This window comes from Anolis sagrei, chromosome 1 (genome assembly GCF_037176765.1).
Source record: "Anolis sagrei isolate rAnoSag1 chromosome 1, rAnoSag1.mat, whole genome shotgun sequence".
Lineage (NCBI taxonomy): Eukaryota > Metazoa > Chordata > Lepidosauria > Squamata > Dactyloidae > Anolis > Anolis sagrei.
In genome coordinates, this window is record NC_090021.1 from 51,236,686 (window position 1) to 51,253,152 (window position 16,467).

The 16,467-nt window shown below is 37.5% G+C and overlaps 1 protein-coding gene across 2 annotated transcripts in view; it reads left to right on the forward strand.

Annotated features, from left to right (window-relative positions):
* HEATR5B (HEAT repeat containing 5B) overlaps positions 1 to 16,467 on the forward strand; it is a 51,578-nt gene that overhangs the window by 9,764 nt on the left and 25,347 nt on the right. For both annotated transcript variants that reach the window (XM_060753978.2, XM_067464479.1), the window contains exons 8-21: positions 7 to 256; positions 2,417 to 2,572; positions 3,450 to 3,700; positions 4,780 to 4,891; positions 5,831 to 5,983; positions 6,703 to 6,802; positions 8,294 to 8,403; positions 9,621 to 9,784; positions 10,332 to 10,507; positions 10,741 to 10,846; positions 12,447 to 12,637; positions 12,880 to 13,039; positions 14,266 to 14,455; positions 16,229 to 16,398. In XM_060753978.2, the coding sequence (XP_060609961.2) occupies positions 7 to 256; positions 2,417 to 2,572; positions 3,450 to 3,700; positions 4,780 to 4,891; positions 5,831 to 5,983; positions 6,703 to 6,802; positions 8,294 to 8,403; positions 9,621 to 9,784; positions 10,332 to 10,507; positions 10,741 to 10,846; positions 12,447 to 12,637; positions 12,880 to 13,039; positions 14,266 to 14,455; positions 16,229 to 16,398 (2,289 nt within the window). The remainder of the gene's footprint in view (positions 1 to 6; positions 257 to 2,416; positions 2,573 to 3,449; positions 3,701 to 4,779; positions 4,892 to 5,830; positions 5,984 to 6,702; positions 6,803 to 8,293; positions 8,404 to 9,620; positions 9,785 to 10,331; positions 10,508 to 10,740; positions 10,847 to 12,446; positions 12,638 to 12,879; positions 13,040 to 14,265; positions 14,456 to 16,228; positions 16,399 to 16,467) is intronic.

Sequence of the window (16,467 nt, forward strand, 5' to 3'; positions counted from 1 at the left end):
TTGCAGGCCTATGTCGTCTTTGTCACAACACTAGGAGGCCAGTGGCTGGAGCGCAATTTTGCCACCTTCTTGTCTCATGTACTGGATCTGGTTTCTCATCCTCGTGCAACCCAGACTCATGTAGAAGCTGTGTACTCTCGAAGATGCGTCTCTTTTATCCTAAGAGCAACTGTGGGCAGTTTACTAGGAGAAAAGGCACAGATTGCTGCTGCCAAAGATATTTGCCAGGCTATTTCTACGCAAATGAAAGCAGTAGGTAAGAGTCAGAAATTGAGTGGCTAGTGCTGCATTTCTTATGAGATATGATCATTTTCCCTGCAATTCCAATAATGCAGTGTTGATATTTCTAGGTTTTTCACTATGCCACTATGTTATTTGACAGCAGTACTTACTTACTTTACTTACTTATTTACTTCTTTGACAGCAGTAACATGTATGGAATAAAAGGGTGGGTATGAACAAAAAACTGCTGCTTAACAATTAGTAGTGTGTGTTCACAGCATGGTGATAATGTGTTCAGTGAAATGTGAAGTTTAATGAAGCTATTCTAGCTTTTGTCTGCCACATTCTATATCAGAGGATGATAGTGTAAAGTAGGGACAGAAAGTCTTAAGTTCTCCAGATGTGATGATGTTGGAATGTAGGGAATTGCAATCACAGGGACATAGATATCTGCCTTTATACTGAACACTAGATTTGTCTGTTCTAACTGGCAATGGCTTCACAGAGTTTCAGGTGAGATTCTTTCATAGCTTTTCTTTGAGATTCCTGGTATTTCCTAGCAGTTTCATATCTAAATATTAACCAGGTTCAAGTCAGCTTAATTTCTAAAATGGAAAGAAATTGGTGTGATCAAAGGGGCACAGTGCTCAAAAACCAATACCACTACTGAGGAAAGATTCTGCACAGGGGAATGAAACATTTATTTGCCTCTGTTCTTTTAATCTCTTCATTTCTGTTCTTAGGTTGATCAAAGGTTATATGTGTGGTGCTTATATTCTCAAAAGTTCTAGATAAAAAGCCCTTATTCTCACCCTTTTCATGTGTTTGGTTTGGCATGACAGAACTGTTGAGACTGATATAGGAAAGAAATACCATACAAATACCATACATTCAATAAAAATACAAAAAAGGACTAGAACACACTTTTGTAAGGCTAATACATTTTCTAGTTAACTGTAGATAAGGTAAAGTAAAGATTTCCCTTGACATTAAGTCTAGTCGTATCCGACTCTGGGGGATGGTGCTTATCTCCTTTTCTAAGCCGAAGACCAGCGTTGTCCATAGACACCTCCAATGGAGCGCCATTACCTTCCTGCAAAAGTGGTACCTATTGATGTACTCACATTTACATATTTTCAAACTCTTAGGTTGGCAGAAGCTGGGGTTAACAGCGGGAGCTCACTCCACTCCCCGGATTCAAACTGCCAGCCTTTCAGTCAGCAAATTCAGCAGCTCAGCTGTTTAACCCACTGAGCCACCAGGGGGCCCTAACTGTAGATAGTGAACACTTATTGAATACAAAACTTGCTAAAAAAAATAACTGTAGATGATGAACATTTTGTGTTCTCCTGAAGTTCAGCCTAATTACTCTTATGTAATAAGAACATCAGTGGAAGACAAAACTTGCTGTTTTGCACTTTTATCGAATGTACGGTGTTTCTTTCCTGTATCAGTCTCAACAATTCAGTCAGAGGATTATTGAGAGATGGTATATATTCTGTATCTCAAAATCTAGAACAATTAGGGGGAAACTGGTGCCATTTATGGAATCAGCAGGTCAAATTTAGCCCCCAACCAAGTACTAATTAGGCCCGGACCTGCTTAGTTTCCGAGATCAAACAAGATTGGGTGGGCTCAAGGTGGCATGGCCGTGGGCATCAAATTCACCCAGAAACAGTGCTAATGTTTGAGGCACCAAAATGTGTGTTGGCTAATATAATTATGTTTCAGGACACAATAATATGATAGTTTAATTCTCTCTCTCTTGGTTTTCATTAGTTTTCTTCAATCTAGTTTATGTTACTTAAAAATGACAACTACAAGTAATTTTATCTCATGAAAAAATATTTCATAGTACTTTTTTCTCATTTCTTTGGAAATTTTCCAAAAATAGTTTTTTAAAAATGATTTCTTTACATTTGTGATGGAAAAATATGGATTTCCAGCAAGATACATAGGAATGTGCTAAACCTATTTCTGTTCTGTAAAAGTTGCCATTGTCCTTGTTTGGAGCAAAAATAACACGGAACTCTATGGCATATTAAAGAGGTCGAAATATGCTTTAACTTCTTATCAATTGTATTATAGTTTGTTTCTAATTTTAATGTGCTTTCCAATTGCACTCCTCTAACTACACATCAGATTTAGTTGAATGGTACATATTTCCTTTTTCTCACCTCATTTCCCTTGACAGAAGCTGTTGTGAATGATTCTAATACTGAAAACAAGTCAGGCGCAGCTGATGTTTCTGCAAGTCAGCATGTAATGGTTTGTGCCCTTCAAGAGCTTGGGAGTCTCGTTCAGAGCCTGAATGCCACTGCATCACCTCTTATACAAGAACCTTCTATAGGTTAGTCATTAAGTCTACATGCAAATACAGATTTATCTGGAAAGAAATGGTCAGGCTCTCTAATTTGTTCTACTGCGGAAGCTTGGTATCCACTGGGGTTGACACCCCTCTCCCCAGCCATGGATACAAAAATCTGTGGATATTATATGTAGTGGCATAATAAAATGGTGTACTTTAAAATGGCAAAATCATGGTTTGTTTTTTGTTCGTTTGTTTTTTTTGGGGGGGGGGGGGATTTGGCAGGCAAGGACAGAAACATTTTCCAACTGTATGTTTTCATTCCTGATTACAGAATCCATGGATAGAGAGGATTTATATGTATGTATCATTGTGGAAGTGCACACACAGCTACCATGGATGGACTTTTTTCTCCATTGTTATATAAAGCAGTGTTTCTCAAACTGTGCTCCTCCAGGTGTCTTTGACTTCAGCACTCAGAAATCCCAACATTTTACCAGCTGTTAGTTATTGAAGTCCAAAACATCTGGAGGAGCACAGTTTGAGAAACTGATATAAAGTATAGCTCAATTCTAAGGTCCCTTCCAGATTATCCCAGATTATCTACTAGTGTGAACTCATATAATCCAGTTTAAAGCAGAAAACCTTGGATCAGATCCTGGGATATAGGGGCTGCCTGAAGGGCCCTAAGTGTGTCGGTTCTGGCAAATCCCTCAGTATAAAAGCTTCCAAGGTTGTAAAGTAGACCTAAATTCTATGCAATAGTTTTTTGGCTTTTAAATACCCTCTTATCTTGTATTTCTGATCATTGGTTGGAGGTAATGGAGGAAGAAGCACATGGCTCGTGGTTTTCCTTATTGTTTAAAAACGTTTTGATGCTGTCTTTTTAAGAAGCTGTTGTCATCTATATCTCTTTCAGGACTGCTTGAGACTGTGACTTCAGTTCTTCTTCATCCCAGTATGGCTGCTCGACTTGCAGCTGCCTGGTGCTTGCGCTGTGTAGCTGTGGCCTTGCCTTTCCAGTTGACGCCTTTCTTAGACCGCTGTGCAGAAAGGCTCAACAACCTGAAGACATCACCAGAAGCTGTTAGTGGATACAGTTTTGCAATGGCTGCTTTGTTAGGCGGAGTTCATCAATGTCCTCTAGGCATTCCTCATGCAAAAGGGAAGGTAAGATTGGGAACAGCTTTGTTTTGCTATAGAATATTGCTGTGGATGCAGTGAAAGGCAACTGTCATCAAATGAAATTATTATTGTTAATGTAATAAAGACTGCAATATACAATTGTAACAGAACTGCATTATACTAAAAACCGTGTTTGTGTTAACTCTGTCCTTTACCCTGAAGACACAGTTGTTTATTATGACTTTAAACCAGTGGTTCTCAACTAGTGGGTCTCCAGGTATTTTGGCCTACAACTCCCAGAAATTCCAGCCAGTTTACCAGAGGTTAGGATTTCTGAGAGTTGAAGGCCAAAACATCTGGGGACGCACAGGTTGAGAATCACTGCTCTAAACTGTGCCATCATTCTTGAACCTAATTCATTTGCTGTAAACATTTGTAGTCCTTGGCACCCCAGCTTCCCATTCTGGATAGTGTGTATTTATTTGAAATATTTATATTCTGCCCTTCCCACCCCAAAGGGGACTCGAAGCAGAGCACAACATATATACAGCAAGCATTCCGTGCCGGGAGATAAGATAAATATACACAACATTAAAATCAGTTTCATGAGTTTTATCTGTTGTTATTATCTCTACTCTTTCAGTTTCTTATTCCTGCTTTGAGAACAAATAGCTGAGTCTTACACTTTCCTCTGTCACTACTGAGCCCATTTCTCATGCTTTCCCACTCCAACTCCTCTTGCTTCCTTTTTCCTGAATTTCTCTCAGCTTCCCTTAATTTCCTTTTTCTATGCTCCTCTTTCCCATGTTTTTCCTTCATCAGCTTTATCCCTCATCTTGTTTTTTTTCTCTTTGATTTAATCCTTTCCCTATCCTTCCATATTTCCTGTTAAAGCTGAGGTTGCTTGTAATCCATTCTTTTGGCTGGTGTCCTCAGTTATATAGAGAAAGGTATAATAAAAGATGCTTATAGTTACATTAAAGTAAAGAAATGATGACGGCTAGACTATGAATAGTTTTTTTTTCTCCTTTTTAAGTATTTCACTGTCCTCTTTACATCTAGCTGATTAATTAAATTAATTATTGGATAAACTTTTTTTAAAATCCTCTTTCTCTTGCTTTCAGATGGTTGTTAGCATTGCTGAGGACCTCTTGAGAACTGCAGCACAGAATAGTAGATTGTCCTTACAGCGAACTCAGGCTGGATGGCTTTTGCTCGGTGCTTTAATGACTTTAGGTGAAACTACCTGCTACCCTGTCACTGTGTTTTAATATAACTATTATGTCTTGATAAGCTTGTCTTAGTCAACCTTGACAGTAAAACGTCTTGGGTGGCTAAACATCCAATACAGGTTAGAATAAATGGGTCTCTTCCAAACTTCTGTATATAGTTTCTAGCAGTTCAGTTGTAAAAACCTTTAGAAATTAGATTATTTTAAAATTTAGCTTTAATTGATTGTAATACTGCTATTTATCTGAGTAAAAAAATATAAATATTTTTGTAATCTCCCATTCTCAAGTTTGACAAAATTATTAGCTTTTCCTGTAACACTGCTGTTCCCAAACTTGGGTCACCTCAAAATATTTGAAAGGATATCAGAAGGAAGAGAGAGCAGGCTTGTTTTCTGCTGCCCTGGAGATTCGGAGCAATGGGTTCAAATTACGGGGAAGGAGATTCCACCTGAACATTAGGAAGAACTTCCTGACTGTGAGAGCTGTTCAACAGTGGAACTCTCTGCCTCAGAGTGTGCTGGAAGCTCCTTCCTTGGAGGCTTTTAAACAGAGGCTGGATGGCCATCCGTCAGGGCTGCTTTTATTGTGCTTCTCCTGCATGGCAGAGGGTTGGACTGGAAGACCCATGTGATCTCTTTCAACTCTATGGATCTGTATTACAGTTTGCAGTCACCATGGCTAATGGTCAGTTTTTTGTAAGTTATAGTCCAGTAGCATCGGGATTCAAGGACGTCTGGGAACCACTATAGCACAGTGTCCAAAAAAGTATACACTTATTAGCTGTGCTTTTTCCTGATTAAAATGTGCTCAAGTAGTCTACGACCTTTTCTCTCCAGGGACATGCATAAATTGTGTAGAAATATTTTAGAGATATTTGGTAAAGTTTGTTTTGCATTTCCTTGAGCACTAATAAGCTGTAGTCTTAATTTGTCTGTTGAACTAGGTCCTTCAGTTGTTCGTTACCATCTTCCAAAGATGTTGCTCCTGTGGCGAAATGTGTTCCCCCGTTCTTTAAAGGAACTGGAAGCAGAGAAAGCCCGTGGTGATTCCTTTACTTGGCAAGTAACACTGGAAGGACGTGCAGGAGCTCTCTGTGGTAAGAGTCTTAAAAAGCTAGCAAACAGTTCCCATGATAATTCATTCTGTCATCATTGTAGTTACATAATGCAGATCAAAAATTCCGCTCAGTCACAAATCCAGCTGAAATGGAAAAGTCACAATGTCAAGACTAGATTACCATTGCAATGTTGTTAAAGTAGAATCTGGTGGGAGAGAGAGATCCAAGTAAAACACCAATAACCAATAAATAAACAGCATATAGGTAAAGGTATATTAAGTCAAGTCAATTCCAACTCTAGCGGGTGGTGCTCATCTCAGTTTCTAAGCCGAAGAGCTGGCGTTGTCTGTAGATGCCTCCAAAGTCATGTTGCCGGCATGACTGCTTGGAGCATTGTTACTTTCCCACCAAGGTGGTACCTATTGATCTACTTACAGTTGCATGTTTTTGAACTGCTAGGTTGGCAGAAGCTGGGGATAACAGCGGGAGGTCACCCCGCTCCCCAGATTCAAATTGCCAACCTTTCAGTCAGCAAGCTCATCAGTTTAAACCGCTGCGCCACCAGGGGGCCCAAACAGCATATACGTTATTTTAAAAATGTTTTCTTAGCTTTCCAATTTGGTAACTAAATTGTTAGGTTAATGTTTTGCTAGAGAAAGCACTGCCATTTGCATCGAAATTTGAATTTCTCTACTTCTTGAGAGTTCACCTTTCTTCATTTGCACAGTTATTTCAACCAACATATTTTTAATTACCAGCTATGAGGAGTTTTGTTGCTCACTGTCCTGAGCTTCTAACAGAAGATGTTATTCGAAAACTGATGACCCCTATAGAATGTGCTATGACTATGATGTCTCAGTAAGTATGAATTTTCAGTCACTGGGAAACAGGGTTTCCTTTCAAAACCATTTTTGACTGCATAAATATAGATGCCTGAAATAGCAAGTGCAGTTCTCATTTAAAGATTATTCAGTTAGATATCAGTGCAAAGGCCAATTCTCTCACACCAGAAGCAACTTGCAGTTTCTCAAGTCACTCTGACACAAAAAAAGTGCAAAGTGAAGCTACTGACTGAGCTGAAAGAATTTCAGAGACTGGCAATGTTTATATATATATATATATATACACACATACACACTGCAAAATTGCAATTATTCAAACAAAATAACATTTCAAAGGCTGTGCAGTTTACCAACCAAAAATATTATGAATTCAGTTAGGGCAAATTAAAAAAAATGTCAGTTCATCAACTAGAGAAGAAAAGACTAAAGAGGAGCCATGAATTTACTATCAGTTAAAAGTGTGAGGTAAGCAAAAGTATTTAATCCCAGAATAATTAAATAATATTGAAAACACACTCTTCTGAGCCCTCTCATAGAATTAAAATTTCTATTTTTTACATAATCTCATAAAAACATAATAATTATCTAATGAAATTCATAAAGCTATTCAGGGACTAAAACATGTAAGACATATAGATGATGATAATAATAACACTTTATTTATAACCTGCCCTATCTCCCTGATGGGATTCAAGTGGTGGGCTAAATGTGGACTTTTGAGTAATATTTTGAAAAATTATATTTCTGCTCAATGCTAACTTTATTTTGGTCGTAGACCAATACGTATTCCTCAATCATGACAAATTTCCATGATAATTGAAACTGAAAAATATGGAAGAAGTGGACTCTTAACACCAATCACTATTGTCTTTTTAAAATCTATGTTCAATAACATACTGTCAATTTTATAAAGATTTGGCCATTTTTGTGTCTGCTAGCCAGACTGGAAATCATCTCAGGTTAGGAAGGTTCTCTTCAACTGTCTCACAGTTCAGGTAGGAAAGTGTAGGATTTTCTGAGTATTGTTGGACTGCAACATCCAGCATTGATCACCATTGGCTCTGCTAGCTGGGGCTCTTAGAAGCTGTAGTACAACAATATCTGGGGGGCTACAACACTATGGCTCCATTACTTTAGTTAATTAGAATCTGGGCCTTGGACCTTATAAATTAGGACCTTACATAAACAAGAGAAGTAATGCACAGTCAACTATTTTTAAATAACTTTATCTTCCTCATACCTACTACACCAACAGTAAATTGGAGGAACTTCACCCTACATCTTATAAAGGCACATATTGATTTATGAAATTGTGTACTTTCTTGATTTAAAGGCTGTGAATTGATTTTGAAATTAATAAATATTGACACGTTTTAAGATACTTTACACTCCTGTTGAAATAATTTTTTTTTGTTTTTGCATCATGTTTCTTGTATTTTAATACACTTCTGTCTTCTACAATGAGATTTTACTAATAATCGTTGTTAATTTTTTTTTAACATTATAGCATTCCCTCTGTAATTAAAGCCCATGGAGCTCACCTGAAGGCTAGTGCAGCAATGGTCCGATTAAGGCTTTATGACATTTTGGCTTTGTTACCACCAAAAACATATGAAGGTAAAGTTAAGTGAATTGTACTTATTAATCCGATCCTTTATTTATTATATTGTCTTTAATATTTAGTTCCTTTGTACCCTCCTCTTGGGGCAGGTTCTCAGCTTGAAATGTTTGGGACTGTGATGTTGATGAAACTACCGTATATACTCAAGTATAAGCCGGGGTTTTCAGCCCCCCTTTTTAGGCTGAAAAAGCCCCCCTCGGCTTATACTCGAATTAAAGTTATTTATTATTTTACTCTGAAAGTAATATTATTATATTTATTATTTTACTCTATTATTATTATTATTATTATTATTATTATTACATTTCTATTATTTTACTCGATTATTTTATTACATTTATTATTTTACTCTATTATTACATTTCCATTATTTTACTCTATTATTATTTTTATTACATTTATTATTTTGCTCTATTAGTATTGGAAGGATACATAAGCACATTTATATTGAAGAAGATTAGAATCCTGGTTTAATCAGAGTAGGTCAGTCTTATCTTAAATTACAGTTTTATGTAAATATTCCAAAAAAATTAACCTACTGGTGCCTAAGTGTAATTTTATTAAAATTTATTTTTATTTTGAAATATACCAGTAGCTGCTGTATTTTCCACCCTTGGCTTACATTCGAGTCAATATGTTTTCTCAGTTCTTTGTGGCAAAATTAGATGGCTCAGCTTATATTCGGGTTGGCTTATACTCGAGTATATATGGGTATATATTTCTGAACGGGTTTTGTTTGGATGGAGATAATTGATGATCCCAAATAGAAATCTAGTTAGTGGTGTAGATAAGGTGCAGACATGTTGCCTGTAATTATATCTTCTTTTAACCATCATTTTATCTATGTACAACATAGATACAATGTATCTATGTTACTATGATACAATGATACTATGTATCTATGTACATAGATACAACAATCAAATCCTAGTGATGTCATTATACTCAAGATAATGCTGCTATACTCAAGAAAGGAACTTTGTGGAAGGAAAGTATACAACAATGCACTACAATCAGATTTCCACATTTTTAGGAAACCCCACAAAAATTTAAAAACCATGGATAACTTTGGAGATGGGTCAGTGGTCTCTCAAAATCCTTGGAGCAGCAACATTCAGAAAGCAGTCTGTAATACTATTAATACAGGATTTCTTATACAGCTTTATCATTGCCTTGTATGAGGAGAATTTTCTTCACATTATTTTTGTTCTAGGATCATTTAATGCACTTCTTCGAGAGCTAGTGGCAGAATTTACTTTGACGGACAACTCTGCTAATACTACTACATCCTTGCTGAGATCACTTTGCCATTATGATGACAGTGTTCTCCTTGGTTCTTGGCTGCAGGAGACAGATCATAAATCTATTGAAGATCAGGTATAAAATGTTAACAAAAAATTATTATAAGGGTCTCACATTTGCCGTTTAAAGTCTTTTCATCACCCCCCCCCCCCCGGGTTGTTTTTTCCTCCATTGGTGTACTTTGTGTATACAAACAGTTCTTAGTTCTCCTGGATTCCTCAGTCCTTAGGGTTAGGTTAGATTCCATCAAAGGTAAGCAGTATTTCAGCAGGGTTTGCATTTTGGGGAGCCCTATGGCGCTGATTAGATTGAGATGCAGACCACCAGTAATGTGTATTTATGGAAAGAGAAAGTTGGCAACTCTAAATTGTGAATGCATTACTTTCTCGGATTTCTGAATGGAAACTCTGAGAATGTTTGATCTTTTATTGCCTCTTTGAGGAATCATAAATGTCATGCAGACTTGGTAATTGCATGACTGATCTTGATAGATAAGTTTGAGTCCCAATTTTTATCTATGTAAATGGCAGCATCATATAATTTAGTAATAATTATTTTTGACCATGGCAGTTTGTTTTATTCCAGTGTGTAATATCAATATATTTCAAATGATGCTTTGCAGCTCCAGCCAAACAGTGCCTCTGGAAGTGGCGCTCTAGAACATGACCCATCTTCCATTTACCTGCGCATCCCTGCTGGTGAAGCTGTTCCTGGTCCTCTTCCTTTGGGAGTATCAGTCATCGATGCTTCAGTTGCTCTGTTTGGGGTAGTTTTCCCTCATGTTTCCTACAAACACAGGTATGTTTATAGTAAAAAATTGTGCTTTGATTCTTCACCCTGATGGGCTGAATTAAGTACTATTTAAACTAAAAAGGAAAAAAAATTAGTCTATGCAACCAATGATGATGATGAAAAATGAAAAATATCTAGCTGCAGTGTATCTCACATGCAGTCCTTTTGCCTCAAGGAGGTATCTGCCGTCATGACCTCCCCTCCAAAGAATGTTTCTCTTACAACTGTTATATTTTCAGGTTGCAGATGTTGGATCATTTTGCAGAATGTGTCAAGCAGGCTAAAGGTGTTCGTCAGCAAGCCGTGCAGCTCAATATTTTTACTGCTGTTCTTAGTGCATTAAAGGTAAATCTGCATTCTGTTTTTGCTCTCCTTAAGTAATTAAAATTTAATAAGGCTTGAATTGCAAGACCTTGATAGATGTGTATAGATGAATTGATTTCCGATATTGTTATGGTGAGTTAATTCAAAAGGTCAAAGGGTTCTCTCTAACAGAAATGGAAATCAAGAATTGCTGAGCAGCATTAATGCAGTGTCACACTTCCCTTTGTGCACTCCTACAAATGACACACCTAGGCATAGTGCCTCTGATTATGGAAGTGTCATTGTCAATCATTCCTTATTAATAATGGCCATTGATAGCTGTTTGTGTTTGTATAAACAATTCCCTTTCCAAGTTGGAAGTCATCATTAATTCTTACAAATTGCACACCTAAAACTTGAGATATCTGATGGGTTGTGGGGAGTTAGGTAGGAACTTAATATTATTTTGGAAATGTTCTCCATTGCAAAGGTAGCCTTAATAGTTGGGCTACACACAGCTTCTAATTGTAGATCCTTTGAAGAGATTGAGTGCTGTTTGTCTTCCACATTAGCCACTTTTCTGATACTTGAACTAAAAATAAGTTGATATGGTAACATGAGTAGAAAAATAAACACTCATTATTACTAACAAAGTAATGTATCTGATTTCAGTTCATTACTGCTCTCAGAAACAGCCATTCTTCGGAGAAAATACATCACATAACTGAGTATGAAACATTCACCAGAGCACATGTGCAACATGAAGCTTGCTTATAATTGGAAATTCATAGAATTCATTTCCTCTAGCAATAGTCACAGCCAAACTATTTATTTATTTATTTATTTATTTCTGTCCCGCTTTTCTCCCAAAACAGGACTTAAAGCTATGAACAGCACAGACAAAAAATATAACAATCATAGAAAATAAACATAATCAGCAAACCACAACATATTTAATGAAAATAATAAAAATTAAAACAACCCAAAATATGTATAATAAATAGACTATAAAACATAATGTAAACATTCAGTAGATTAAAAGCCCATCTAATCTCTATTCCTTTAGTCCATAAAGGTAAAGGTAGTCCCCTGACATTAAGTCCAGTCATGTCTGACTCTGTGGTGTGGTGCTCATCTCCATTTCTAAGCCGAAGAGCTAGCGTTGTCTGTAGACACCTCCAAGGTCATGTGGCCAGCATGACTGCATGGAGCACCATTACCTTCCCGTCGGAGCGGTACCTATTGATCTACTCACATTTGCATGTTTTCGAACTGCTAGGTTGGCAGAAGCTAGGGCTGACAGTGGAAGCTCACGCCACTCCCCGGAATCGAACCTGCGACCTTTCGATCAACAAGCTCAGCAGCTCAGTGCTTTAACCCACTGCGCCACCGGGGGCTCCCCTTTAGTCCATAGTCAAGTCGAAATTGCCGGAGGTCCACTAATTCACATATTGAACACATGAAGCTGATGTTTAAAAAAATACTGTTCTCATTTGGGGAAGGCCTGCTTCCATAGGAAGATTTTAACTTTGTTCCTAAGTGAAAGCAAGGAGGGAGCCATTCTAACTTTCCAGGTAGTTACCAAAAATTAGTAAACTAAAAATTTCTAAATCTGAACTTCTTCATTTTTCTTTGGTTAAAGGGGTTGGCTGAAAATAAAAGCACTTTAGGGCCAGAAGAAGTTCGCAAGTCTGCCTTGACCCTTGTTATGGGGGCTCTTGACAATCCTAATCCCATTCTGAGATGTGCGGCAGGAGAAGCTCTTGGCAGAATGGCCCAGGTGGTCGGAGAAGCCACCTTCATTGCCAGGATGGCCCAGTATAGCTTTGACAAGTAAGTACTGTTTTCATTCTGAGTAAACTATGACAAATATCTATCTCCTGAATATAACACCAGGCATTTTTAAATGACTTCACATTTTGCATAATTCTTTCAGTGTGCCTTGTCTGAAAGTTCGATGTCTTCTCTTGTCGTGTTTCTTCTTAAGTCTTCCAATTATTTTTTATTTTTATTTTCAACAAATTCTATACCAACAACCAATTGAAAGAAGTATAACTTTAAAAATGTGTTTACAGGCTGAAATCTGCTAGAGATGTTGTCTCAAGAACAGGCCATTCCTTAGCTCTTGGCTGTCTCCATCGTTACGTTGGAGGCATCGGATCTGGGCAACATTTGAAGACTAGTGTCAGTATTCTCTTAGCACTGGCACAAGATGGAACTTCACCCGAAGTTCAGGTAAAAGAAATAAAGAATGTCTAGCACTATTTAAAGGTTATGCATCTTACAGTTTACCAAGTCATCTGTCTGTATGTGGATTAAGGCTTTGCTTGTTTACAAACAGGAGTGAACATTTCAAAAGCTTTCTATAGGCAAAATTCACAAGAAATTTGTATATTTGTGGACTTTCTGTATGAACATTTCATTTGATTGTATGCGTATAATAGACTATTTTTGTGAGGGTCAGAAAATTGATGGGAATTCATTGTATTTCCAATGTGACCAATGAATGATAGCATGCAAATTATTACTATTCAAAATAAACAGGCAGGGAATCCTATCAAGATGCAGGCAGCAAATGCTACACTTTCAAAGTGTTCATTTGAAGAGAATATAAAAGTCCCTCCCTCGTATAGAGCCTGTTGGGATGCAGCCTGAACCACCGTCGATACTTTTGTTTAATTTTCTATTCTTTTTTCAACACTAGATATTAACCTATATAACAGAGAAACTATAGCAGAGGGGCAAAAAACTCTCCATTTGATTCAAAGTCCTGCTGAAATTTTACTGACAGGAAGGAAATATTGATAAACCTGATGTTATGTTTATCACCTACCATACCCTTGTTTTTGACTCCTACTGATAAAACTCCCATTGTAACGGTGGTAGAGAATTTAGATAGAAATACTCTGAGAGCTACCTGACATTTCCTTCATGTCGGTGGCTGAGAGGCTTGTTTGTGGATCTAGTAGAACAAACCCAAAATACTGTTTTTTGCCCTTTACAAAATTGGTAGATCCGTTCTCAGAAATAAAGATGCTGGAAAACCTTCAGCTATGGCTAAATGCACCTGCGAGAAGGCATCTGGTGTCACATCTCCCCATGCAGAGCAGCAACATTGTCAATAATCTCTGGTTCTATGTAACCCCTGAGATGCATTCTGGGAACCATAGGGTTGCAACCAGAGTCCGTGTCTCTGACAGTATAGTCAGAGGCCAAAGCATCTGCAAATTGAAAATGTGAAATATGATGGGACCCAGATACCAGAGGTCTACCCGCTTTTCCACTCAATGAAATAAAAGGAGAATTTAGTACCTTTTGCTCTACTTACACCTGGTTTTCCTCAGTCACAGTCAGGGAGTGTGCATTGCATTCCTAACCTAGAATGAGAAAGTATAGGCCATTTGAGAACTTTTGTGTCAACCATGTTTTTTATATGACGGACATATTTATTCTTCTTTTAGACATGGTCTCTCCATTCACTCGCTTTAATAGTGGATTCTAGTGGTCCAATGTATCGTGGATACGTGGAACCCACGCTGTCTTTGGTTCTCACCTTGCTTTTGACGGTGCCTCCATCACACACAGAGGTTCATCAGTGTCTGGGTCGATGTTTGGGAGCTATAATAACAACAGTGGGCCCTGAGCTGCAAGGTTAGTGTTAACAAAGAATACACATGAAAATGTGAAAATATCACTTCACCGCCATCATTATAGCTGCAGAAAGCCAGCAAGGAAAACTCTTCCAAGTGGTCAGGAGCCTATTTGATGGAGGTTCAGTGAAAATTTTGAAGTCATGCTATAATAAATTTGCATTATGTTTTCCAAATGAAAATGTTGGAATGTACTCTGGCGTGGATGCCAAATTTGACGGAACTGAAAAATGAATGGTACTGGTTTATCCTATTATACATGCTTTTGAGTTTATATAGTCTGAGGATATTGACAGAATGCTTAAGGGATTACCATTTTCTTTTAGGAACTTGCATCTTCTGGTTAGTGAAACCTGCTGGGGTTAGGTTTACAATAATAACTTAATAATAATAATAATAATAATAATAATAATAATAATAATAACTTTATTCTTGTATCCTGCCACCATCTCCTCAAAGGGACTTGGGGCAGTTTACACATGGCACAAGGTGCCTTAAAGATAGCATAAAATGAAATCAATTAAAAAATACAATTAAGAACGAATGGACATATAAACAACAACTAACACTCAATTAAAAACAGCGTTCATCAGCCAATGACGGTAAGCTACTGTAAACGTGACCAAGTAGTAAACAATCCAACTGGGAATGGGATAAATGCAAAGATGTAGCCATGGGAAGAGGACATGGGATAAAGTGCAAGGCTGCATAACAATTGCGTAGATAACTAGGAACTAGGAGTTCTCAAAAGCTTGTCAGATGTCGGAAGCAATGAATGTCCAGTTAAAGGATAGAGTAGTTTGATTGGTCCCAAAAGAGATATGATCATTGACACTCTCAAAAAAGGTGGTCCCAGATCTCTTGAGCATGAAGCTTTCATTTCCTAGTTTCGAATCTACTTTTTCTGAGCATATTTATTGATTATATAGTGTCACAGCAGTTTTGGATAGCAGTAATTACTTAAATTTGTTTCAGTATGGCTTTAGGCATGGTGTCAGGACATAATTTGCAATGACTGGAAATTCAGGTGGATGTTTGAGAATGAATTGTTGGAAGTGTGGATCTCCTGGACCTCTCAACAGCATTCAATGTCATTGAAGTAGACTTTTCAGATGGAATGGGAGTAGAAGGCAGAGTGCTCTAGTTTCTCTAGACCTATGTGGGAAAACAAATCCAGAAGTTGTCTCTGGGAGGACGTCAGTCTACCCATGATCTGTGGAGAGTCCCAGTGTTCTGTGTTGTCCTCCAAGCTTTTTAATGTCTATATTAAATTTCTCAAAGCAGTAATCTGACGATGTCATCGGTAGATATATATGTACATCCTATCATTCTCAATGTCTAATCCCAGGACGGTTGTTCTAATTTTAACCAGGGTCTTGGAGTAGTAATAATATAGGCAAGGTAGAACCAGCTGAAATTTATTCTGTGTGAGATTGAAGTAACTATGGATATAAAAATGTACTGATGTGGGTGGTGTTTTAAATCTGACTGGATAATGTCACATTTCTCTTAAAGTTACATAGGCTAGGAATGCTTCTATGTAGTCCTTTCAAATGGAATGGACTGAGAGACTCATGTAATCTGATGAGTTTTAACAATGAGTAGAAAAGGACTTTGGTATATTTTAAAGGTAATAAAGGGTTACAATTCTGTGTGTGTCAAAATTTAAGAACCCTGCTAAGTGTGTGTAACAGGACATAAGCAAATAGGTGCAATTGAAAGAGAAAACAAGATAAATATTTCAAAATGTGCTTTAAACGTGTAATTTTCTTAGGTAATGGAGCCACGGTTTCTACCATCCGTTCCTCCTGTCTGGTGGGGTGTGCAATTACACAAGATCATTCAGACTCTCTGGTTCAAGCAGCTGCCATTTCCTGCCTCCAGCAGCTTCATATGTTTGCACCACGACATGTTAACCTTTCCAGTCTCGTTCCCAGTCTTTGTGTGAGTATAAACCATATTCTTCCTTCACACAGTTACTATGTTAAAATTAATACACATCCAGAGTAGAGT